This window comes from Plectropomus leopardus, chromosome 18, assembly GCF_008729295.1.
Source record: "Plectropomus leopardus isolate mb chromosome 18, YSFRI_Pleo_2.0, whole genome shotgun sequence".
NCBI lineage: Eukaryota > Metazoa > Chordata > Actinopteri > Perciformes > Serranidae > Plectropomus > Plectropomus leopardus.
In genome coordinates, this window is record NC_056480.1 from 11814151 (window position 1) to 11839936 (window position 25786).

The 25786-nt window shown below is 38.7% G+C and overlaps 3 protein-coding genes across 4 annotated transcripts in view; 1 reads left to right on the forward strand and 2 right to left on the reverse strand.

Moving 5' to 3' along the window:
• Window positions 1–3534, reverse strand: part of top2b (DNA topoisomerase II beta) — a 28631-nt gene extending 25097 nt beyond the window's left edge. For both annotated transcript variants that reach the window (XM_042506272.1, XM_042506271.1), the window contains exons 1-2: window positions 3030–3534; window positions 389–553 (exon numbers count right to left, since the gene is read on the reverse strand). In XM_042506272.1, coding sequence (XP_042362206.1) covers window positions 389–553; window positions 3030–3071 — 207 coding nt within the window. In that variant the 5' untranslated portion in view covers window positions 3072–3534. The remainder of the gene's footprint in view (window positions 1–388; window positions 554–3029) is intronic.
• Window positions 3535–4536: 1002 nt separating this feature from the next.
• On the reverse strand, window positions 4537–13165 carry ngly1 (N-glycanase 1). The gene is made up of 12 exons (XM_042507168.1): window positions 13004–13165; window positions 11622–11736; window positions 11273–11488; window positions 10605–10767; window positions 10271–10490; window positions 9840–9961; window positions 9026–9171; window positions 8132–8242; window positions 7856–8041; window positions 7039–7224; window positions 5963–6140; window positions 4537–5866 (listed from the first exon to the last, which is right to left on the reverse strand). Exons 1-12 carry the CDS (start codon window positions 13102–13104, stop codon window positions 5700–5702), a joined length of 1911 nt encoding a protein of 636 aa, XP_042363102.1. The 5' UTR covers window positions 13105–13165; the 3' UTR covers window positions 4537–5699.
• A 226-nt stretch (window positions 13166–13391) lies between these two features.
• oxsm (3-oxoacyl-ACP synthase, mitochondrial) lies at window positions 13392–15606 on the forward strand. Its single transcript, XM_042506912.1, has 2 exons — window positions 13392–14573; window positions 15109–15606. Exons 1-2 carry the CDS (start codon window positions 13591–13593, stop codon window positions 15509–15511), a joined length of 1386 nt encoding a protein of 461 aa, XP_042362846.1. The 5' UTR covers window positions 13392–13590; the 3' UTR covers window positions 15512–15606.
• The last annotated feature ends 10180 nt before the right edge of the window (window positions 15607–25786 follow it).

Consider the following 25786-nt stretch of genomic DNA (forward strand, 5'->3'; position numbering starts at 1 on the left):
CTCAGAGCAGAGGGCAGCCACGTGCAGCGCTCAGGGACCAACTCCAGATTTTCTGCCAGCCCCTCTCTCAGGACTCAAGAGCACCGACAGGAGTTTTAACCTAACGTACATGTTTTTGATGGTGGGGAAAACCCACGCAGACAAGGGGAGAACATGCAAACTCCACACAGAAAGAACCAGGTTCGGCCGGGACTCGAACCCAGGACCTTCTAGTCACAGGAAGCCTCCCTCGGGCTACATCCAGGCATGTGGGAATAGCTGAGGCGTTTTAAAGAGAACTACCCACAAATCTCTTAATTAGCGGTATTTATGAATCGCAGTGTTTCCTCGAAGGCCCATCAGTCTATCCTTCAAGAAAACAATGATTGGCAGTTTGCTCTGGACTCACCTGGGTGACGGGCTCCACAGAGCCGATGTATGTGTCTGGACGGAGGAGAATGTGCTCTAGCTGGGTCTTCTTCTGGTACACTCTCTCCACCGACAACTTGGAGCTTGCCTTTTCTTTCTTGGCCCCTTCCATCTTGCCAGTTTCACCTCTGCCATTTGCAGCCTCCTGTTTGGCAGAATTGTTTTTGTTGTTAAGAACCATTTAATCAAGAGTTGAACATGCATCACCCAATGCAACAAAAATGTATTTTGCACTGCATTATTAACTGAATCAGGTATGTAAAATGTAAAAAGTTATGCACAAACATCTTTTTTTCAGTTTGCAATCTTTTACTGTCCTGTTGCAATATACTGAGTTATACATAATATAACCTGTGACAATATATGAAAGTGTGTGATGCAGGTTTAACAGTAGTTCAGTAGATGCACATCATACACTTGTCTGATTTGCAGTATTAAAAGAGGTATAATGACTGCTTCTTAATCAGCTAAATACTTTAATAAATACTGTGTGATTAAATACAATTCTGTGTCTGTGTTTTCAGAATTGATGTTAATGAAGGTGCTGGTAAGGAGAGTACACTGTATAAAAACTGTGTAAACAAAATTTGATACACCCACAGCACAAAATCTGGTACTTTGAGCCACGCTAACACTGTAATGAACTGTAAATGCAACCCCAGACCAGACAGGATCTGTCTCTGAGGATGCATTTGAGTGAATGTGTGCGTGTGTGTCTGTGAGTGGGGGTTGAGGGCATCTGGGTCACTATACTGGTTAAGTTACTTCTCTTGTATGAAACCTATTCCACTGAAAAATCATGCTCACTGGCAATAGAAGACATATCTCAAAGCATGCTTCAAGACTTGCAAACGTTTAACACATTGTACTGAATCTGCTTCAAAGTGATTTACTAACTTAGACAGAGCGTTTGAGTTCAGTGAGTTCACTTCCACTGTGCCTCTCCATCAGACAAGACAATGGCAACTTCACGAAACCAGTGGCTGATGCTAAATGAGATCAGAGACTGAGAGGATTTAATATACTGATTTTATTTACAATGTTACTGTAACAAACAATGCACCTAAAGTAAGGGTTGTAAATTATGGCTGTTAAGTTCTGTTGCGTTTTAATTTATTTCACATTACCAAAAAAAAAGGCACATTTTCTTTGTTTCCCAGATACAAAAGTACTTTGAACTAGACGTAATAAAAACTATACTTATTAAAACTGTACTAGATGGGTCATATTTGTCATGTTTTAACAATGTACTTAATCCCAGGCTAAAAAGATACACTGACCTAGAATTAATCAAATATATATATACACACACCTAATATACTTCTAAGCAATGTACTAAAATTGTGCTTTTGTGATGTAATAACAATGTACTAATATATTAATGATGCCATTAGTGCTTCTTTAGCCATAACTTGACTGTATTATTTTGAGACACATTAAGCATTAAGATACACTTAAATATACTTCAGTATATCTTTTATTACTAATGTTGTACTTACAAATATAATTTAAAATATAATTTAATCCAACTTTTTTCTACTTAAAGTACTTTTAATTATTATATTAGTGCACTTCATGCGGATCACAAATTCAAATAAATTGCACTTGAAATGTATTTATTTTTAATAACAGTGTACTATGTATTTCAATAATATGTCATTAGTGAACTCGACTGTACTATTTTGAGACACCATTAATATGGACTTATATACTTAAGTGCATCCTTTATTACTAATTCTGTACTAAAAACTGTACTCTTCTCTACTTAAAGTATAGTTCAATCCAATTTTCATTTAACTGTTAGTACACTTATAATATACAATAAATGTATTTACAATTAAAGTAAAATGTGTTATAATACATTTCAAGCACAATTTGATTTTGTTGAGCGTTTCAAGTGTACTTAAATTACAATAAAAAAAAGACTTAAAAGTAGAAACAAAGTTGGATTTCAGTGTATTTTTTAAGTGCAGAATTAGTAATAAAAGATGCATTTAAGTGGTGCATCTTAATGATGTATAAAAACAGTATAATAGGGTATTTTAGTATGTCTTTAGTAGCACTATAATATATATTTAGTGTATTAAGTACATTATTTGAACACTCGTAAATAGCACACTTTCTGTATATTAATAATGTGCGCATGGAAGTATACTAAGTGAGCTAAATTGAGTGTACTTTGGTGTACTTTTTTTAAAAACTTGGGTGACTTTGACTGTCTTTAATCTGAGGATGTTAACTGTGGACTCTTTGGTCCGCTGTAATCCTGCTCTGTCGTCCTCAACCTGAAACTAAATGTTATCTCTGCTACTATCTGTTGTTGTTTTCCTGGTGTAAAAAAAAACGGTCCTGCATCAGAGCTAAGAGGCCTTTATAACCCAGTTGGGTTTAGAAGAAGACCATTATAACCCATTATAACCGGCTGGTCTTAAAACAAGCGTACTCAGGTTTGGAGAACAGACACCATGGACTCATTAGGGACATTTAAACGCGAGCTGAAGCGTTCACCGACCCGGTGCACCGTGCTAAGGTGAACACAACACTTTTAAGGTGATACAAAAGCACAATTTACAAATGAAATTGTAAGTTGGTAACGTTAGCTGTGTGGCAAACTAACTTACCATCCACGCCAGACCCCCGCTTCCTGCTGCGCCGTTGGACATCTTCCTTTGTGATCCTTTTTTGTGATGCACCCCGCAAAATGTCTTCAATTCCGGTGAAATTAAATGTCCGCCAGCATACAAAAATGTCTCAGTTGCTGAAATGTATCCAGACCCGTTTATCTTCCATGCTCTTTCTCCGTTTCCACAACAGATAATCCCGTGAATGTACCAAAACAAGCGGAGGGGAGTGTGTCGCGGCTATTGTTAAAATCGACAAGCGGTGGCACAGTAGGCCTAAACTTCCAACAAAGATGCTAACCGGGCTACTTGCTGCTAAATAAATACTGTACAAAACGCGCGTATTAAATAGGTTTACGCTTTCGTGTGAAAGCTCGACAGAATAAAATAGGAGTTTAACTGAAATGCTCTGAAAACAATATACTTTAACACATTTCCTTCAGAAATAAAACGATAAGCTAGCAGCAGCACCAGCTGTCCGGCTCCGCCATCTGCAAGATAGACGGCGAATCGTCTCCAAGATAAACCGACCAATCAGACGGCTGCTTTTGAAAGGCACGGGCACTTGGACCAATCAGAAAAGTCGACATTTAGCGACCGTGGTCTTTGTTTCAACGCAAGATGGCGGCAAACTCAAGCTTCATCAATAAAAGACTAGACAGTGTGTAATGTAATGCATACACAGCGGATAGCAGACCACAAAATATCTTTATTATACAATCAGCATTCAGCCCTGTCGCCCTGTCACACCAACACTTATCTCATAATTATACACATTAATGTAACTGGGCATGGTGAGGTGTAAAAACACCACAGCCAAACATGACCACCCACCAACAATTACAGCAGTGATACTCAACTTTAAGCAACAACCATTTTTTTTAATTCACAATAAAAATAAAGTGATTCAAACTGGGAACTGATTTTTACTTTTATACATAAGGTGTTAGCGTGCATAAAACAGCATCAAAATAGTGCTTGTTTATTTAAAAAAAAGTGACAGTGGAGCATCCCCCGTATCCCCCAATAGAGGTTCTGGCTAGTCCCAAAATGTCCTGAAAACCTAGAAACATCCTAAATGCCTAGAAACATCCTAAAATCCTGAAAATGTCCTAAATTCTAAGAAATGTCCTGAAATCCTAGAAACATTCGAGAATCCTAGAAATGTCCTACAATCTTAGAAATGTCCTAAAATCCTAGAAATATGCTGAAATCATAGAAACATCCTAAAATTCTCGAAATGTTAAAATCCCAGAAACATGTATGGGGCTGCTGCGACTGGTCCCTGACCTCCTTTTTGCAAAATTGGCCCCCAAGCATATCAAGTGAGTATCCCTGGACTAGACAGTGTGTACTGTAATGCATACATTGCCCAAGCGAGTACCAGAATGCAAAAATATCTTTATTATACTACTACATATTTCCTAACATTCGTTCCTTTCCACCACACCAACACCCAACTTATAATTACACAAATTAATGTAACTTGACATGACAAGGTGTAAAAACACCATAGCCAAATATGACATAACACACTCACCACTAGCAGGAGAACTGGAGCAACCTGAGCCGACAAGGGCATCAGTCCCAGTGTGGAAGGTTTTCATGTATCACAGTTTACAGACACATTCACAGTGGAGGCAAACATTACAAAAAATATGGCTTTAAAACTCTTTGTGTTTATTGCAGACTGCATATCTCATATGTTATTTGGCCCTTAGTCAAATCAAAGTTTAACATTAGTGACAACATCTGTTCTCTGCGATGGTTACAAAACTCACGTCTTCACTCATCTATCATTAGGCCATGCATATTTGAAGGAACAGTGTGAAAGATTTTGGGGAATGTCATGGCATCTAGGATTGCAGATTGCAACTAGTTAAAACTTCGCTTTGTTAAAATTCCTTTAGTGGTCATTGTTCAGGCGGTTTGTACCAGGAGCCGAATTATCCGTTGAGGAGTCTACCTCTCCAAAACAAATGGACCAGGTGAAACACACAAGTAAAAAGGCTCAATGAAGCAGTTTTGCGCGACAAATTAGTGTTTCTCTAATGCTGTTTGGCATGTAAGAGACAGGCAGATAGTCCACCGCCTCTGATAACTTAAGATCAAGACGTTCAGGAGGTTTTTACTGGGAGCCGATTATCCTCAGAGGTCTCTTTCTCTCTAAAAACAAATAGACCTGGTGATATAAACCACTAAAAAGCAGCATGTTGAAAAAAATTGCGTTTTTCCAATGCTGTTTGTCGTGGATGGAATTCTAACTACGGTGGACATTACGAAAAAGCAAAAGGCCCTATCTAGAGCCACAGTTCGGTTCATCCATTTTGGGCTATAGTAGAAACATGGTGGATGAGGAACACTCTGTGGATGAGAAACTGCTCCATATGCAGATATAAACGGCTCATTTTAAGGTAATGAGAACACATTTTTTTATTTTTAAGTGACAATACACTAAAGAAAACATACTTACTACATTCAATTTAGGCCAAAATATCCCACTAAATCCTGAACACTGAACCTTTAATCGTCCTTACCGACCTACACACATTTAAATATTGCACTGATTGGATTTCATACAAAATCATCCCAACAATTAGCTCTGAACTTGTCCCAGCAGTAAACACTATAAAGGAATTCAGGATCAGATTTTGTTGAGTAAAACAACTGTTAAGCATCGTCTAAATGGATGAGGATTTCAAACGAAGACTCCTCCGTCTCCTTCAAGCTCTGTCTGAAGAGCTGAGAGTGCTGCCATGACTCTCCACCACTGAGTTCTGCTACAACGATGAGGTCCGAGGAGCCTGATACACTCTGGAATGACTGCATCTTCCCATCTGAAGGTTCAAACACAGGAGCGACATTATGTCAAACAGTTAGATTTTGAGGTTGTTTTTTTTTTTTTTATCAGAACATCTATTACATAGCCGTACCTCCAGAGAACTCTGTAGTAATCTGGCCCGCCTGCAGGTGCCAGCAGACTTTTCCAGAGTGGAAAGTTTGGCTACTGGCCAAGATGGAGACGGACTTTATCTTCATTCCCCCCGGAGCAAAGTCAAACTTCCAGCTGATTCTTCCCTCCGAGGAGCCCTCTGATCGAGCTATGTACACCTGAAGAAAGAAATCGGGTAATCACATCAGAGTTTATTCTCATTTCTTGCTATTATTACCCAATTATTTTTACGTTATGGGATATTACCAAACTGTTCCTAATCTTAGACATGTTTACAGGGTTCCCACACATTTTCATGTAGCTGGCATACATGGACAAAGAGACAGAACAGATGGAGAAAATGAAAAAACATACGGGATGGTTAACAAAACATATTGACGCGAATCAGAGCTACTTTTTGTTGTCAGCTACAGAAAACGCATTCAGCGTTACGTTAAGTGACAGGTTACTGTAAAAGTGTCATTACACACAACAATATTCCATGACTTTAACCCAAGACTTTCAATGATTTTTGACTAATTCCATGACATTTCCAGGCCTGGAAAATATGTGATTGTGAAATTCTATGACTTTTCCATGACTGTGGGAACCCTGTGTTTAAAGTCAAGTTTTTAAACTGCAGCATCTTGCAGTGCTTGTTTTGGAGGTGGTGTTTTTTTTTTTGGTCTGTGAAAAACAGAAGGTGCTTTTTCTTAACACCCACTCTTGTCTTGTCGTGGTTCTCACACAGTGTGATTAAATCAAACAGTGACTACAACTACTTTCATAATGAAAATGTGGCTCTAATCTAAAAGGGAGAAAGAGTGAACTTTTTCACACATTCATTACTACAGTGTTAACATTCCCTCTATTAATATACATATATAACATAATATGCATGATGAACATGTTTTTATACAGTATCTTAACTTATGTTAAGTGTTTAAAAGTGTTTTTGTTTTTGTGTTTTTTCCCTACTACCATTACAAATGTTTCCTATATTGAGCCATACAATACTGAAAAATTATGTTCAAACTACAGTTTTTGTGATCGAACAATAAACCATGATAAACATACCATCTGCCAGTCCTCCTCCACCTTTCTGAAGACTGACTCATTCCTCCACACACACTGATCCCAGCTCTGAATGACCTCAGAGTTGTTGGACACTCGACAGTACTGGTCTTTCGTGGCGCTGTAGCGCACGTGCAGTAACCTGTCACTCTTTTCTTTCTCAGTAGGAGTAAACACAAAACCGGCAGCCTGAGAAAAACACACAGAGATACACAATAGTTTAGCCAAATACTGATTTGGATTTGACACTCTCTTATCAGGCTATAAAGCTATGATACATCAAGCTATTATTATGCTAAGAATGCAACACTGGTGGGTTGGTGAGCCCACCGCTCATCTGCATGTGGTGTGTAATGCAGTTGTGAAAGCATCTATTGTACTAATACTGCAAATGCGGAACAAAAACTGAACATTATAACCTTCATGAAAGTAGAATTTATTGCAGAACCGTTGTGTAAGACTGCAACAGTTTTACATGGATGGATCTAATAAACATCTGAGTATCTACTATCACTGCTATCCTTGGTTGTAACCTAAGATTTTAGTGTACCATGATGGCAAAAATCAAGTGAGTAGACAATTAAAAAAGAACCAATGTATACAAATCCCTGAAAATCTTCTCTGGCTATAACTTAGCTGTGAGCACCTTGCAGTATTTTAATAAATAAAAGTGTTGCAAAATCCTGATCCCTAGCTCAATATTGCAATGGTGATCATGCTGCTGATGGGAACAGCTCAACTGAAATGTCTATCGAAATACTGTAGATATGGTGAAAAGTATCAGTGGATATAACGCAATACGGTATATAATACACTGTACCTGTGTGGAGGTCCCTGTATCAGACTTCCTGGTCTCCCCCCGCGCTATCCTCCAGGCCAGAGAGCCAGAGTTGCGTCCGCCCAGCTCTCCTGGTTTTGGTTTCTTGGGGGAAATAAACTCCACCAGCTCGACAAGCAGCCTTTCGGTCAGCTCCTTCTTTCTCTCTGAGTGCAGGGACTGCTGCCTCTTCAGTGTCAGAGCAGATGGGAAGTGCTTTACTTCAGACTCACCACAGCAATTAGTCTCGTAATCAAGATATAAAGGGTTACGACTTACCGAGGCATTAAGCCCATTAATGGTGTGCAGCAGCCAGGCCTCCTGAACCCTCGTCCTTCTCGACAAAACCTCTGGATGTTTGCAGGAATATCTCCACGTCACATCAACTACCTGCGTCACACACACATGTGGAAGTATGAACTGTCTGTTGACACTGGATCTGTATCTTATGCAGCCCCACTTAAAAATCCTTAACTATTCCTTTAATGTCTAAACAACAGTAAATAGAGCACAGCTCTTTGCTATTTTCACCGTAATGCCTAGTATCCCTTTTAGGCTAATCAGCAGACAATAATTACCACATAAAATAAAAAAAATAACATGAAAAAAGTGTTGACATTAAGCGTCAGAGCATCCACAGTATTTTATGTCTAGATTCAAAACAATCCTCAAAAGAAAACACCCTCGTACAGAAATTGAATAATACTCTATAATCCTTAAAAACAAATCACCTGCAGGCATTATTGCAGTAAAATAATCCATACACACTAGATTTTACCCCAATATTACCAAAAATACCCATCTCTCTTTTTTAAACAGAAACAAGGGAAAAGATCTACAAAATTCTTTAAGGTATGCCGTGGAGTTTTTCACCACTAGTAATGCTTGGAGGCAATGTTTTTGAATGGGCTCTTTGGGAATCAGAAGACATTGAGAGGCAGACTAACGCAGTGTTCGTTTCGTTCTTTTCATGTATTTGTTGATTGTAAATTAAATATGAAATCTAACTATATTTTCACGACACAATACTTTGGTGTAAATTTGACATTTTTTACCTTACACCCAAGAATAACTGGACTGATACCTGTGTCTGACAGTACTAGAAGTAGTAGTTACAGTTAAAGAAGTGATACTGGTAGGACCATAGTAGTATTTAGTGTAAATTTATCTGACCTGGTCCTTAGAGAAAGCCAGTACATAGGCCAGTTTCTTCCCCCAGCCAACTTCATACAGTAGCGGTTTATCACAGCTGTTCTCACAGGAATCGCAGTGCAGCCAGCGACGCTGAGAGACGGAGTAAATCTCTGTCCACACGTGGTCTGAAACATCACAGAGAACAGAAGTGATTTACAGTGAACCTTTCATATACTTTATACACTGTATACATTGCTCTGACATCAGAGCAAGTATAAAAGTACAGCAGTTGTGATGCAGAAAATGAGTCAACCTAACGATACATAGTTCTCAATATCTTACATTTTTACTATTTTATTGATAGAATATTTTTTCTTGAGGGCAGAAAAGTGTAATCACAATGAGACCATCACATTAAACTAAAACATTTGAGAGTGCAAGGTCATTCTTGACCTTTAGAACAGGTCAAGAATTACTAAACTTTTTTTTAGGTAAACAGCAGCTGTTTGAGGCAAGGTAAGGCAGGTATCACTGCAGACCAACAGCGCTGAGGCTGCTGGGTACACACTCTGAAACCGACCCTGCTGAGATATCTGTTACATAAATAATATTAACACTGAGTGTGAACGTTCATTGTTGATCTTAGAAACAGCAGTTTGCAAAAAAAACCTCAACTCTTCCACTTTTCCAGAGCTTTCGACCACATCTCTCTGTAAATAACCGACTAGTATTCAGTACTCCTGGTCAACAACATTTCCTCATAGCTCAAATACAGGTGCATTAAACTGCTGTTTCTCTCTGCAAAACAAAAAATTAGCGATGCAACAGCAACATCCGTCAATCATGTGATTACCTGTGCTGTCCCAGATATACCTGGCCTCAAGGCCAAGGGCTCTGCAGCACAATGTGAAACAGTTCGCCCACTCCCCACAGCGCCCCCTCCTGGTTTCAAGAAGCTTCTCTGGATTGTTGTACCTTTTAACGATACAGAGATGCAAATGTGCATTAATGAGGCAATTAATTATTCTTTATGTGTTCTGTTGCCAAATTCATTCATACTCTTTATGAATGTTTGCAGGAAAGTATGTTTATATTACTATTTAAAAGTTCATTGACAGTGAATTCTGCAAAATAAAACTCAGTGGTTTAACAATGCATACAAGCAGTAAAAACTTCCTCTTTCTGCAACTTAATTTTAATACTAGCTGGTAAAACTGTTCCCAAACTCCTTTAATGTAATAACTAGACCAAATGTTACACTAACACACTCACACATACACAAACCTGGGGAATCTTGTGGAGAGCTGGCAGCTCTGACAGTAGTGGTTCTCCACTCGCTGGGCTCCCCAGCGGATGTCCTCGGTAGTGGGACTGAGGGAGCTGTTGTTCTTGGTGGGGCCTTTGCAGCGGCTGCAAGGCAGACAGTCGACCCAAGAGAAGAAGTCCTGTTTGAACCATCTGAGCAACTCCAGCACCAGGAAGTCTTCTATACCTAGTTTACAGTCTACAAATTTGAAAGCAAGTCACTTAGTCTCTCTGAATTAGTGTTTCAAGGGACATGCATTTCTTTATCTAGAATCAGTATGATTTATTGTTTTGAATACGTGAGGTTCTTCACCTGGATCAGCCTGTTTCACCTCCTTCAGCTTGCGTTCAGCAGAGGAGGACAGCTGCTGGTGAGGGATGCAGCTCCTGGCTTTTTGCTGCAGCTCGGGGTTTTCATACAGCATCACGTGTTGGAAATTTGACTGGAGAGTCACAAAAAAGCTCATACTGTTCTCCTGAAAGAAAGACAAGAAAATATGTAGATAAGTGGAGACAGAGTGACAATTTACCTTAACTGAGGGAGGTACATGGGCATGTTCATCAGAGGCGTACAGTATTCATCGCAAAGAGGTACAAAGCATTAAAATGTAGTACCCTAATTTAAACCCTTAAATATTAATTTGTTTATGGAAGATTAACTGATTGCTGTAGCCACTAATGAGCACATTTGAGGGGATGGCCACATTGTAAATGTTTCATATGCACAGATTAGGTTTTCAAAATGTTCTAACGCCATGTGGATATCACGCTCCTTATCAGGTAAACTGGCATTTAACTGATGTTTCAAATTATCAGATGTCCATCATGACACTTGTAGATTCTTAATTTCATATAAAAAACGATCATAGCCACAAAAAAGGGACGAGCTGAGGTCTGTTTAGTCTCCACTGTGAGCTTAACACTTCAAATAGGGCCAATCCCAATTCCTGCAATTTAAACCAGGGGTAAACATATCTTTACCAAGGATGAAGGCTGTGATGGAGATGGTGTAACTGGAGGGCTGGAGGCAGCAGCAGAGCTCTGTGGTGCTGAGGCCGAGGCAGCAGCAGCCTGAGCAGTAGGTTGGACATGCTGTCCTCCGCGCAGCCTCTGATCCCTCTCTGCTGCTATGGATTCCCTGATGAGCTTCAGCTGTTCCACTGATGCAGACCTGGGGAACACCAGGTGGGTCTCGGCCTAAAAAGAGGCGCAAGAGGTCATAAGGTTTACTCACAGTTAGGCTGATGGCAAATGACCAAATAGACCCCTGGCAATTAAACAAGTGGTTTAACGTATTCCAGTAGCCACATGACAGTTATTTATTAATTACCTCCTCAAATCCCATCTCAAAAAGGCACTCCACAGCTCCTTTGATGGGCAACAGCTTGGTGGAGAATGTAGGATTGCCAATTCGGATCGATCTGTACTTTTCCTCATTGGGATACCTGTTGGGAGGTGACATCAAATGAGGACGTAGAGCTGTTCTTGAGGATGTTCAGAAAATACTTTTTTTTCCTTTGGGAAGAGACAAATTACTATGCACAAATCAAGGAGTTATATGTCTTAGATGAGAGATATACATACACTAATGATGAATTGTTATTTTAAAATGTTTAATTATTGTACCCATGTAACAATAATATCCCACTTTACTGATACCTGCTTTGCCATTTCATTGTTGTTTGGCTTTTTTCCCCACACACTCATATTTGATGTGAGTCTGCTCAAGTATGAACTTTGATGTTACTAATAGAAGAATGACATATTTAACCCTTTGAAACATGAGCAAATTTGTTAGAAGTGATCAGTCACGAGTTACATCAATATTATGTGAAGGTAAACCAAAAGCAAAGAAAAAAGGTTGAAAAGTGTATAAAAATTTGTAAAGAAAAAAAGAATGAATTATTTAATTTGAACAAACAAACAAACAAATAAATACGCAAATAAAGTAGTCAACAATAGTTACAATAATTTAAAAAAAGGAAAATGCCCAGAAAACCATATCTATTACTATATGAATATGGTCTTATGGATTTTTCTTCTTCTTCTTCTCATTATTTTTTTTATCATCATTCATGCCTAATAATTTCCCCACCTCTTTTCAGACCCAATTTTCAGATAATTTTCGTCACCTTTTCCTAATTTCTTGCAGTCTGTGGGACAAGTTGCTTATTGCATTTTTTTAAGCATGTTTTTTAAAAAAAAATCACACGAACTCGCTCAAGATTCACAGATTTAAATGCAAGTGAAAGGCAACTGAAGGCAGCACAAATGATTCAAAGGGCTAACTTGAGACATTTATCTAAGCATATTTTACAGCCAATGTTAGCAAAGGGTAGAGATGACTGTCAAGATTTTAAGACAACAAAAACAGCCTCCTGGTGAGTCAGGTGTACGCCGAATTATCCAGAATACTATTTTGACTGATACTATAGTTATATAAGGATTTCCTTCGCATGACCGTGTGCTCATAATTAAGGAAAATAAAAATGCCCGGATTTTAAACTGAGTTTGGTTTGACGCTGTGCGTGTACACCAATAACGGCATATATATAGTATAAGTATAGCTATTTTAGCTTTACCGGCGGTTTGACAGCTGATTACACAATGTTAGCTACTTTATTTGTGATGTAAGGTTATAGAAAATGTCAAGTTAGCTTACACATCACAGTCCCACAAAACGTTTTTGCATCGTGAAGTTCACAGCCTTACCTTAAAATGTTATCCGCGTATGTGAGCAACAACTTCGCAACATCTAGAAATACTTCATTTGAATTTTCACACAATGTTGTCACTGCTGGTGACACAGACATGCTGTTATTTCTCACTACGTTAGCTAGCTTTAATGCTAATGGTGCGATTTTGGCTAATACATGTTTTGGGTCCTGCGTTTAGCTGACCAATCAACGCCCGAATATGTGTGTGCAGCTTTAAATATTATTATTTAATCGCCTTTTACAATAGTTACGTTTCATAACGCATGTTTATTGTTTTCTCGCGCTATAGTTTCAATAACATTTTTAAGAGTTTATTATTTACATTTACATAAACTCATCTGGCGTTCAAAGATGCTACCTAAAAATAGCCAGCGTTACGTTACATGCAGAATGAAAGAGTAGTTTTCTCGTTTCATTGATGATTAACAGAAAACTTTGACACTGTGCTCCACCAAGTGAGTGAAAAACTGAAGTCCAGCTACGTCTAGAAAACATTTCAACTTTGTTTTTGTGTATTTATTCTTCTTATATGAACAAGGGATTCACCTAAGCTAGAGGCTAGCTGTGTCAAACTTGACAGGTATGTCTGCTCTATCATCCTGTTGGACTAAACTCCAGCTGAGGACACACAACATCAGGACACTTCTCCAAAAGACCGTCTGCGTTTGTCCAAAGCAGGACTCCAGACACCGCAGCTCGGAAAAGCACAAAAGGAGAGTTGTTATTACTGGTATAGGGTTAGTGTGTCCTCTGGGCACAGGGACTGCACTGGCCTGGGACAACCTGATTAAAGGTGAGAGTGGGATTGTTGCTCTTACCTCAGAGGACTATAAGACAGTCCCCTGTAAGGTGGCAGCTTTGGTGCCCAGGGGAGATGGTCAGTTTAAGGAGGAGAGGTTTGCCTCTCGTGGGGAGATCAACAGCATGTCCCCAGCCACGGTGATGGCCCTTGGAGCTGCTCAGCTGGCTCTGGAGGACTCAGGGTGGTACCCCAAAACCCCAGAGGAACAGCTCAACACTGGGGTGGCTGTTGGCATGGGCATGGTGTCATTGGATGAAATCGCTCGCACCTCCGCTGCTTTCCAAGAAAAGGGCTACAGCAAAGTCAGCCCCTTCTTTGTGCCTCGTATCCTTGTCAACATGGCAGCCGGGCACATCAGCATCAGACACAAACTGAAGGGTCCCAACCACGCAGTGTCCACAGCGTGCACCACAGGAGCGCACGCCATAGGTGATGCGGCCAGGTTCATCGCACACGGGGATGCAGTTGCTATGGTAACAGGGGGAACTGAATCCTGTGTGGGGCCTCTGTCAGTGGCCGGCTTTGCCAGGGCACGGGCCCTCGCCACCAAGTGGAATGACAACCCCACGCAGGCGTCGAGACCCTTTCACCCAGAGAGAGAGGGCTTTGTGATGGGTGAAGGAGCGGCGGTGCTCCTGCTGGAGGAACTGGACCACGCAGTGAAAAGAGGAGCCAGGATCTACGCAGAGGTCCTGGGTTATGGACTCTCAGGGGACGCCAGCCACATCACCGCACCCACTGCAGATGGAGATGGAGCATTCAGGTGACTCAGGAGTTTATATTTCAGAGTTTTTGTTGTTTTTGTTTTTTAACCCTTTGAAACCTGAGCACATTGGTTTAATTTCTTTCAAAAATATGGAGAGAAGGCAACAAGCAACTTAAAACATGGTCCAAAAAAAAGCAAAAAAAATTGTAAAACATTTACAAGAACATTACCTGAAAGTAACCGAAGAAAAAAAAAAGAAAAAAACAAACAAGAAAATGACCTTAAAAAGTACTGAAAATTTTAGAAAAATCTATATTTAATTATTTATATTTATTAAAATTGTTATTTATATTATTATAAATATAGTTTTTCTACACTTAAAAGTTCAACTTTGACTCACTGCACTTATTTTAAATGTGTGCACAGTTTCCCTGAATTGAGAAATTATTACCAGTTATTTTCATACGTTTATTTTGTGTACAACAACAAGCATTTATTGTACAATAGCTGCTGCAGAAATGAACAAAATGAGCCAGCAAAAGTAAGGTCAAAGTTGAAATAAATTGGAATAATCCTGCAACTGTCTTTACAGATGCATGTCTGCAGCCCTCGCAGATGCCGGCGTCTCACCAGCAGATGTGACATATGTGAACGCTCATGCGACATCCACACCTTTGGGTGATGCTGCTGAAAATGCTGCCATCAAGAGGCTCTTTCAGCAAAGCCTTGAGAACCTGGCTGTGTCCTCCACAAAAGGAGCCACAGGACATCTGCTTGGGGCCGCAGGGGCCCTGGAGGCAGCATTCACCGCTTTGGCCTGCTACCACGGGGTCCTCCCCCCGACCCTCAACTTGGACCGTACTGAGCCAGAGTTCAACCTGAATTATGTTCCCTGCACAGCGCAGCCATGGCGGACGCAGGGCCAGCGGGTCGCCCTCACAAACTCATTTGGATTTGGCGGCACCAACGCATCGCTGTGTCTCTCCAGCATCTGATGACACACTGAGACTCATTCTTGACTTTTTTGTTAGGAATCAGATCTTATCCAAGCTGTGTCCTTTACCTCGGGTATGATAGAGTTTCACTGAAGTGATCAGAGGTTGTTCTTTGTGTTGTTATGAACTGAATTTAAGGGGAAATCTAAAAATGCATATAGTTTGACAGGCTTTAAACAGGAAAAAAAATAAAAGCACTAAATCTTTGTAAAATGCTGTTGATGTTGTTGTTTTTACATGAATGGGAAATTGGCAACATAAAAAATGGTAAATGTGAGTATTGTGTGGCTCTGCTCACCAATATTATTGTTTATATTTGCAGGCTTGTGAGTGAAAGGTTAAATCTTGACTCTCACTTATTACTACTGTTGAGGTGCCTTTGAGCAAGGCCAGTTAGCTCAGTGGCCACCAGTTTAGACATACCAGTTAATCTGTGAGTTATTTTCACAATTAATCAACTGTTTGCTCCGTAAAGTAGCAAGATACATTATTTATTAGAAAATAAAGTTAGTTACGTAATTATTTGATTTTCTTGTGATCGACTAATTGATCATTTGTGTTATAGTTTTTTTTAGCTCCTTTGTGTTTTCCAAATAACTACTTCTAAATGAATGTCTATGTAAAAGTCATTCATTACCTCCAAGTGAAACTCCAACGGCTTCATGGCTTCTGGCCATGATGTGCTAGAAAGAAAACAAAAAGATATCAGATAATTCCAAATCTGATACATTTAAATGACATTTTTTCCTTTTTTGATAAAGGGTAACAACACAAAAAGGTTGACAATAAGTGGTTTAATATCTTAAGTTAGGTAATATATCCTATTAAGTGACTGAGCTCAACTATCACTCTGAAACACGCACTGTCTGTATTCCAGCAGGTGGCGTTGAATCATAGCAAGTCATGCATGTTCCTTTCATGTACATGTCCTGTACAGTTCACGTTTTAGGAAGCGTGTAGGTTTTGTAGGTTTTGTTTCAACATTGGCAGGGACACATGAATCGGGATGTCCAGGGGTCCTCCTCCCAGGAAATCACCACCTCACGTCCTGCATTCTGGTAAATTTTAATGCGCAAATTTAAGGTAGAAATATCTATATATATATATATATATAAATATATATATATATATATCGTTTTTTTTTAATTTATTTATTTATTTTGAATTTTCTAATTTTTATTTTTTTGTTGTTGTTGTTAATTATATAGTTATATGTAGTTCTATTTTATGTATTTTTTTTTCTATTTATGTACTTTATGTTTTCCTATACTGCAAATAAACCTTTCTACATGAATTTGTTAGTAAACATTTCTTGATGCAAGCTACTTTTTAACAGATTTTTGACACTTTTAAAAAGTAATGGGGAGAAAATTGTCCTTTTTAAAAACTCATGAGAACATGTCATTTGCCTTGCAGCTTTATGTCTCCACAAACCTGTCAGGTTGCAGTTAACATCCATGTGTCCAGATTCATATGCAGCCATGACAGCTGACAGTGCTTCAAATATGGATATTGCTGCAAAGAAGATACATCCTCTAAAACATGGATGCTTCACATATATAACAGTCACCACAGTTTAAAGGTGGGCACCGAAGATAAGCATCACCAATTCAGTATCTGGCCAAATGTCTCCCCTTCTATTTCTGAGATATATTATGAAACAGCAAGCCATTATCACAGTGACGTTGCCTTTGACCTTTTGGATATAAAATGTCATCACTTTATCCTGTTGACATATGTGTGAAATTTTGTCACAATTAGGCCATGAAGTCTTGAATTATAGCCAGAAACATGTTTTTTTTCAGGTCACAGTGACCTCTGACCACCAAAATTTCATCAATTCATCCTTGAGTCTAAGAGGACGTTTGTGCCGAATTGAAAGAAATTCAATTACAGCGTTCTTGAGATGTCATGTTGATGAGAATGGGACAAATGGACGGATGGACAGACAACCTGAAAGCAAAATGTCTCTGGCCACTGCTATCGCCAGAATGGAGGCATTTAAAAAAAATCCACCACAGAGTGCTCAGAAGAGAAATAGAAAATTGGATACACAGGAAGCTTTTAGAGTCATTAGAATAGACTGAGAGGAAATCATCCTGTATAATTTATCAATATGGATAATTGTATTAAGAAGATAATATCCATTAATTGCCTTCTGTTAGCTTCATATATCCAACCTGTGCTTTAAACAGGAACAAAGCTCTGAGAAGCTCTGACAATTTATTGCAAATAGGAAATAAGTGGTGCCGGCAGTGTGCACAGCTGACTTTAATAACATCCTAATGGAGGCATGGCCTCACGGTAGTGCCTTTAGTGATCACTTATGAATGCACTGCCCAGACCAAAACCTCTCTATTCTGTGTTGTTGTCCCCTAGATTCAGCCTGGTTTGGCCTTTTGCTCTAACTTTAGTGTTGAGAGAACAACCAGAGCAAATGGTTTGTGTAAGAGAAGCTAATTGGGGATAAGTGCTATTTTGGAAGGGTTGAAACTAAAGTAATGAGGTAAACAGTCCCTGTGGGGGAAAAAAGACAGTTTTCCAAATTGTTCCAGGCCTTCAAAGTTTGAATGACAATTATTCTGCTCCTTTCCATGGTGGAAGAAACACAACGTTCTTGTCTGGCCTCCTGGGGGAGACATATAATGACTGTGAAGGGACATGAAGTGGTCATTTGGAGCCTCTTATGTGATGGTTGAGAATATATGTGTATCATCGAGATGCTTTTTGAGAGCAACTTTGTCATATAATAAAAACAAATCTCACATTTAAGAGTAAATTATATGCCACTGAGAGGAGGAGAGACACTGGCTTTGTAATAAAATAAGTGAGTGAAATGCAAGACTAAAGCCTCACTGCCTTCTACTGACTGCAGGTCCTTTACACATGGATGAAATGAACAACATAATAAACGGACCAATGTGTTGCTTTTTTAAACACACATATTGCCTGTGAGTTCAATAAGAAGATAGCAAACACTGTCTGTATCATTATGAAGAAAGAGCCAGGAGGGAATTCGTATGAAAAACTTCACACAGGACCTTTAAGTGCTTTTACTTTTTCTTTTTTTCCCTTTTGCATATCTATTTCCAGGGGCCCTTCGTCTCATAATTCATCCATGTTGGTAATTCAATCTTATCTGTGGGGAGTATTAATGTTCTACATGAATTTATGACAACTGGCTTATTAAATGCTGTCCTTTCTTGTGTATGAGAGGGAATTTGGGCCTTGATGTTGGTGCTTATGGAAATATTAGAATTCATCCTCTGGGGACCATGAATATCAGCAGTCAGTGTCATGTAAGCCAAATAGGCTTGTTGCAACAGTAAAGGTCGAAGGATCACCAAATCATTTTAATTCATCTTCTGGGGACTACGAATATAATAAAATGTCATGTAATCTGGACAGTCAAGGAAATATCCTTATTTTGAGCAGATAATCAACAAACCATTTAACCACATCATCTCCTTTAGAAACAGCATTTTTACTTCTGCAGATATTTCATATCATAACAATCAGAGGCGACCAAAGCTTCTCAGCCTCCAAAACGCTCTCAAAAGCTCCCAGCTGGGTGTTTCATAACAAACACCTGCAGTTCTCAGCAGGGAAAAAACGCTTTGGTGGACACAGCCCCGTAATTTAGATGGTATGGTATAGTAATTATTAATGGACTCAGTTAATTATGCTCTCATTTTTCCTTCAATTTGCTTACAGTCTTTCTGTTTTGATGCCCTAAGGGTAAAGTGTGAAGCCAAATCTGTACCAAACCGAAACCTTCGTTCCATGCTCTGTATATGGCGAGGTTGATCCTCTAGCTCTGCATTTCACTTGGTGAATAATTGTACTGTCCCGACTGAATTTAATAGCATGATGTAAAGCCAGGCCCACATGATGAATTACTGTACTGGGGAATGTCGTTCTAGACCCATTTTTAGAGATTACGTTTTATTAACTCTTCTGGATGTCACATCCAGCTAATGAATAAATCAATTATTCATCCATTTTTTAATTTGAAATAATCTGACATAGATAAATGAGTTGCAACAAGCTTTGAAAGGAAAACCCGGCATCTTCATAGGCCTCGGGACTTATACATCACTCTTTGTCCAGCTCTGGTTTCTAAGTCTGCACAGTATATGTGAGTTGATTTTATTCAGCAGTGTCTTACTCTCAGTTTTGCATCATTGCAACAAGTGCTAACATGCACTGTTGTCAATGGTGGAAGAAATATTCAGATCCTTTACATAAGTGAAAGTAAAAATACCACCCTGTTAAAATTGTCACAAGTAAAAGTAAAAGCTGCATTGAAATGGTACCTAAGTAAAAATAAGTAAGTATAATCAAGAAAATGTACTTAAAGTATAGAAAATAAAAGCACTCACCACAGAAAAATCACTTCTTTAACAAGGGAGCATCCCCCCCAAAAAACCCTGAAAATAATCCAAAAAAATGAAAAAAAAAAACCCCTCAAAATTATACAAAAAAAGAACCCCTAACTCTCAAAATTATATAAAAAATAGAAAAAAAACCCTTCAAAAGTATTGAAAAAATGAAGACCCCTGCAAAAAAACTAAATTAGAATATATAATATACTGACAATTGAAGAAGAAGAAGAACCCAGAAAACTCAAAATTATTTAAAAAGAAAATAGAAAAAGAAAAAAAACGTTTATCAAAATAGTTGGCAGTTAACTTTCTGTGAATCAACTGATTGATTAATCAACTAATCATGGAAGCTGTACTTGTATTAACTATTTGGTAACTTAATTTATACGAAACATCATAATTGAAAAGCCCCTCCTATTTTTTATGCCAAAGTCCTAATTTGTCAGATTATTGTAGTGAAATGAAAAGTATAATATTTCCCTCTGAAATGTAGTGGAGTAAAAGTATAAAATATAAAGTTGCATGAAAATAAAATGCTCAAGTAAAGTACAAGTACCTCAAATTCATACTTAAGTACAGTACTTGAGTAAAAGTACTGAGTAACACTCGACAACTGAATGTTGTTTTATTTTATTTCAAGTTATAGATTATAAACTCTGTACAATTACATGGACAGAATTCCCTACCTTTGTGTGGTACTGGAAATGAACGGACAAATACGTATCGTATACCAAAAATATGTTGCAGAATTACATGCACAGAGTGGATGATGATTTTGCAGCAGCACTGCATCATGTTTCACTCCTCCACCCCTGCCCTGCGTACTCTGAGAGCTACCTGTAAGTGTACCCGTTCCACTACTCCATATCAAGTGTGCCTTTGCTGGGCAGGAACTATTGATTCCTACAGGTGTAATGATGACTTTGGTTCGTGTTATTCCTTCTACTCAATTTTTTTTTCTTTTTTACATCCCTGCCTCCTAATTAGGAGATATCCAAGCTGAATTACGATCGCCATGGCAACGGAGTCAGCATGCATTCCCTTTGATATCACCCTGTCCCACATGGAGCACAGCTTATCACCAGCTTCTAAAAATAGACCTCCTTTCTCTCAGTGACACATACTGGATGGCCCTCATTCCTCTGCTATGACCATTATTCAGGCCCAGTGTAAGCCCTTTGTTCAGTTACGGACCTCTGGAATTTGAGCCTTTATCAATTTGACTCAAGATGTTGCAGTTATATTCTTTGTTAAACACACTATAATTGTGTATACCGGTGGTGTCCAAACTTTTTTGAATGGGGACCATTGGATAATGTGAAAATACCTGGGGCCAGCTGCTTCTTGTATTAATAGGTCATTAAAAATAAAAATAAAAAATGACAAACAAACAAGAAAAACGTCAAAATGTACTGAAAATGTACTAACTTTCTGCCGCTTGCAAAAGCGACGACCATCACCGTCCACTTCTTTGCTGAGTCTGCTACCTGGCAGGAAATGTCTGCTCTTCGGTAGCTGTTTGTTGGTTTAGTGTCTGTTTATGAAAACACATTGTATCTGCCTGCGTGGTTACGACTTGGTGCATGTCTCCAAACTTGTAATTTTTTTTTCTCCAGTGCTCTAAAAATGATTCATATCACTCTTTGTTTGAAGTACTCACAAGTGTTACCATTGGCAATGAGTCACAAGTTAATGATTGCACAACATAAAGGTTGGGAGCCACTTCCCTAGACTACAGCAGTGGTTTTGCAGATTTCAGTCGATTAATTACCAATCTATTATACTTTAAATGCTGTTGACCTTTCCCCCAAAAAATCAAATGTCTCTTATCCTTGTCCACGTGGTATCTGAGGTCAATTTTGGTTCCTTCTTGAATAAACTGACTCACTCTGTGTTTAGACCAAAATCAGCACTCTGTTACAACAATACATAGGCTAGGGTAATTGTAATTATTACTTTTCTGCAATGATCCACAATCCCTTGGAAAAATCCTACAGGCTTTTTGATGAGGGATCAAGGGTGATGCTAGTGTCTGCATCAGCCTACAGAAAAGCGTCATCCCTGAGGCACTCTATAGAGGTGGCTAAGCCAGCAGTTAGCAGCTAATGGTGCTAAATCCATTATCGGCACAAACTAGAGGGAGGGCACTACACTTCTTAGAAAACGCCTTCTCGATATCAGCTGTCAGGGACATATGAGCACAGTGCAAAGCAACACAATGACTAACCAGTGAGATACATGTACGAACATGCAGGCACAGACGGACTGGCTCAACAAGTCACAGAGAAACTTGGATTACAACACACAGAGGTACCATGACTTCATTCTCTGCTCAGTAAGCCATTACTCCACTATATCTTCACACAGACAATAGTGGTTTGCTGCTATATTAATGCTCTGAATGTTGAATAGAGAAAATTTGAATTGACTAACTGTGAACTGGGAAGTTGTGGTTTCCAGGGGCAGTTGGGAGGTAGTCCATTAATCATGTGTACACACTGTACAAACCTCTAAAGCTGGTATTTCATTTGTCTTTATGTTGTCGCCACAGTAGTAAAACACCAAGCCATCCATCCTGTACATCGCACACATTGATGTCCCTCTGCCATATGACACAGAGGAGGCCACATTCTCCAGAGAGCAGACACTATAACTGTTTGTCCAGCAATGCATTTTAAATAAAGCTACAGTTAGAGAGCTATGTTAGGAATGATCAGCCCTATAGTGAAGAGCTATTGCAATAAACAATGGGTCAGTGCAGCCGGGAGAGGTCAAGGATGGTGACACACATGCCACAGTTGTTGCATCAGGTTCTCCTTGAAGATGAATACAGATGAATGACTTTGTCCTTTTCTAGCACTGGTGTCAGTAGCGCTCATGATAAAGGGTGTAGAATATGTTAGAGATACACGAGAGACATGTCCCTTCCCACATACTACTGAACTGTCCAATAATTGTAATTAAAAAAAATCCAAAAAATATATGTTTTTTTAAGTTAATAACAAAATTAATAAAATCCAGTCACTGCTGTCTTTCAGTGTCAACTCAATGTACTTGGTACACAAATGGTTATTAAATCTCATTCTCTATTACTACGAGTCACACCTCCCTTACCCAATACTTCTAATATTTCTGATAGGACTGGCTTTAATGTTTATTATGTTAACATGTGAGAGGCTGTAACTACATCTGTCTGCAGAAGGCAGTCAATCCTCATAGACCCCCATGTTAAAATGTCCAACTTTAGAGCAGAAATAGACGTGTTTACAGCCTGGTACAAAAAATGGCTTTAATTGCTGTAGCTAATTTCCCCTTCATGACAGCTGTAGAGGGGGTAGGTTTTTATATAACCCAGCCGATTAACGCTTTGAAACATGAACCAAATCTTTTCATTAACCAAACAAAAACTGTTACCCAAAGAGCAACTTAACAAGAAATTGCCAAAAGTTTGTAAAAAATATATAAAAATGTACAAGAAAATAACCTGAAAATTCTTCATTGACACAGCTGCCACGTGTGCTTTATATGTTTCCCCAATGTTGAAATGAACCTATGCCCTTGCTCATGATATCTGGTTTTATATAAAATAGGTAGGAGTGGAGATGTGGTTGCTGATTGACAATGTATAATTAACCAGCTTCTTTAACAAAAATAAATGCTAGTGATCTCTTCACAAAGCCTAATAATAATAATAATAATAATAATAATGACTGACTCTAGCCCTATAATCATCACCAGAGTGGAGTCAACAGACAGGAAAAGTAACTTCACCAAAGGTATTAATATAAATGCACATTCATTAAAATTCTGAATAAGTTCTTCAGAATATGAAAGGGTACAGTGACTGCCTTTCCTGCTGCTCTCGGGCTTTGAGTATGTGTGAAAAACGACTCAGATGCAAACACAAAGTCTGTTTTTACATAATGTGTCCTCACAGTCGAACCCAAAAAGCATTCACACACTATAGTAAACTGACTTTATATAGCTCTTTTCTGGTCTGAGTGACCACTCGAATTGCTTTGCAATGGAGGCACCATTTGCCCATTCACACACACATTCATATGCTGCTGGCTGAGGCTACTATACAAGGTGCCACCTGCCCATCAGACAAACATTCACATGTGCTCACACACTAATGAAACAGCTATTGGGAGATCAGTCTGGGTTCATCCTCTTGCCCAAGGATATTTCTGCATTTAGACTGCAGGGTCACACAATTTCTATCCGAAATATATACAAAAATGTAATTTTTAGTGAAAACAATGCAGATTTACAGCAAGACACAAGATGCAAAAAATTTGAAAAATGAAAGCAAAAGTGAGTTTTACCTACATTGGGGGCTTTAAGAAGCTTGTAACAGAAAACATCAAAACTGAATAACTGACTTAGCTTTAAGCCCTGAATCCTCACACATTTTAAACAACATCTCATGTGACATTTCCACAAGTGTCTGAGTGCTGAAGGGTGTGATAGTAACATGCTGTATGAGGAGTGGGACCGCACTTTGTGAAATCACTTAACATGGAGACACCGCCGGGGATAGGAAAGTGTGAGGCTGATATTTCAGACTGTGGGTAGTTTCATGATATAGAGTATTTGTTTTTTGCTTACTGTTTTTGTATCAGTGACAGTTGTGTTTGACCAAATAAACATGTGTTGAACACACTATAATGCCATCTTAAGACATATAAGTACATGTGCACTGTGCTTGTTATAAGGGTCATCATAATGGACTCAAAATGACCAACAAAACTTCATGAAGCACTTAAACAAACTAGAGGACACATGAGGAGAGCATGCTATATGGCAGCTAAACCATTTCAACATATGAAGGCTGAAAAAAACCCCCCAAAAATTACAATTAAGCGTGAGACAAACAGTTTGTCTATTAGCTAGGCAATAAACCAACAAAACTCTGAACTTTAATCTTAAAATTAACTTCAATATACACAAAGCAAAGGGATGTCTCACCCTAAATCCCCACTTTCTGTCCCAGGTGCACACGAGCGACTGCACACAATTGACCATCGGCTGCCGGGGTGATATTTGTGCCGAATATGGGCGAAGCCTCATGTGATGGAGCTAACTTACTTCTAAATAATGAGACTTAACAAAAACAAAGTTCAAATCAATGGGGCAATACATTAATTCATCAAACAACATAACTAAGATTTAACCAAACACATAGCTGAAGACTGTGTCCTCTTGGTGTCTTCCCTGCAGACTAATCTAGCACACCTGCCTACCTGACATGCCGGGTCAGGTGATGCATTCAAGTGACCAAAAAAAAAATGGGAAATTGTAAGAGCTTGGTATAAATGGCGTATAAAACACATACCACACATCAGTTTACCTTTTCATTGTATCCCTGATATGTCTCTTTAATCCACTTTATAAAAGCAATACACCAAGTGGAGCCATAAAATCACCACAACATGTGTGTTGATGAAAAATTCTGAAACACATACTCAAGTTGATATCCGTGAGAAATATGGACATGACTTCACTGAGCTGAGTTCACTCCTTGTGGACTCTGATAAAAGCATGCCTTTCATTACAGGAGCACTTGCAGGCCTCAACTAAATAATATGACTCTATGTTGTAATTTGTGTTGGCTTTAAATATTTTTATCAATGGGTTTATTGTAAATACATTTTTTGGAGTCAAGTATTTTAATTTTTTGTGTCAATAAAATAACTACCTGGTTTCAAGCAAGCTGCTTCATTTCTACTTTATTTCCAAATTAAAAAGCATTATGTGTTCATCCATGGAAACATTCAGAAGGACACAGGGTTAAATGAAGTTTTTTCATTGACTTGTAAGCTATTGGCAGCTGAAATAATTTTGTTCTGGATCTTCAAACTGAACAGGATCACCTTTCATTACCAAA

Excerpts from the sequence above, each read along its gene's own strand:
- ngly1 (XM_042507168.1), bottom strand. The coding sequence starts at position 13,104 with ATGTCTGTGTCACCAGCAGTGACAACATTGTGTGAAAATTCAAATGAA. Across the intron at positions 11,737-13,003 it reads TACGCGGATAACATTTTAAG|GTATCCCAATGAGGAAAAGT; the intron begins GTAAGGCTGTGA and ends ACCTCCCAACAG. Across the intron at positions 10,768-11,272 it reads CATCACAGCCTTCATCCTTG|GAGAACAGTATGAGCTTTTT; the intron begins GTAAAGATATGT and ends TCTTTCTTTCAG.
- oxsm (XM_042506912.1), top strand. The coding sequence starts at position 13,591 with ATGTCTGCTCTATCATCCTGTTGGACTAAACTCCAGCTGAGGACACAC. Across the intron at positions 14,574-15,108 it reads GATGGAGATGGAGCATTCAG|ATGCATGTCTGCAGCCCTCG; the intron begins GTGACTCAGGAG and ends CTGTCTTTACAG.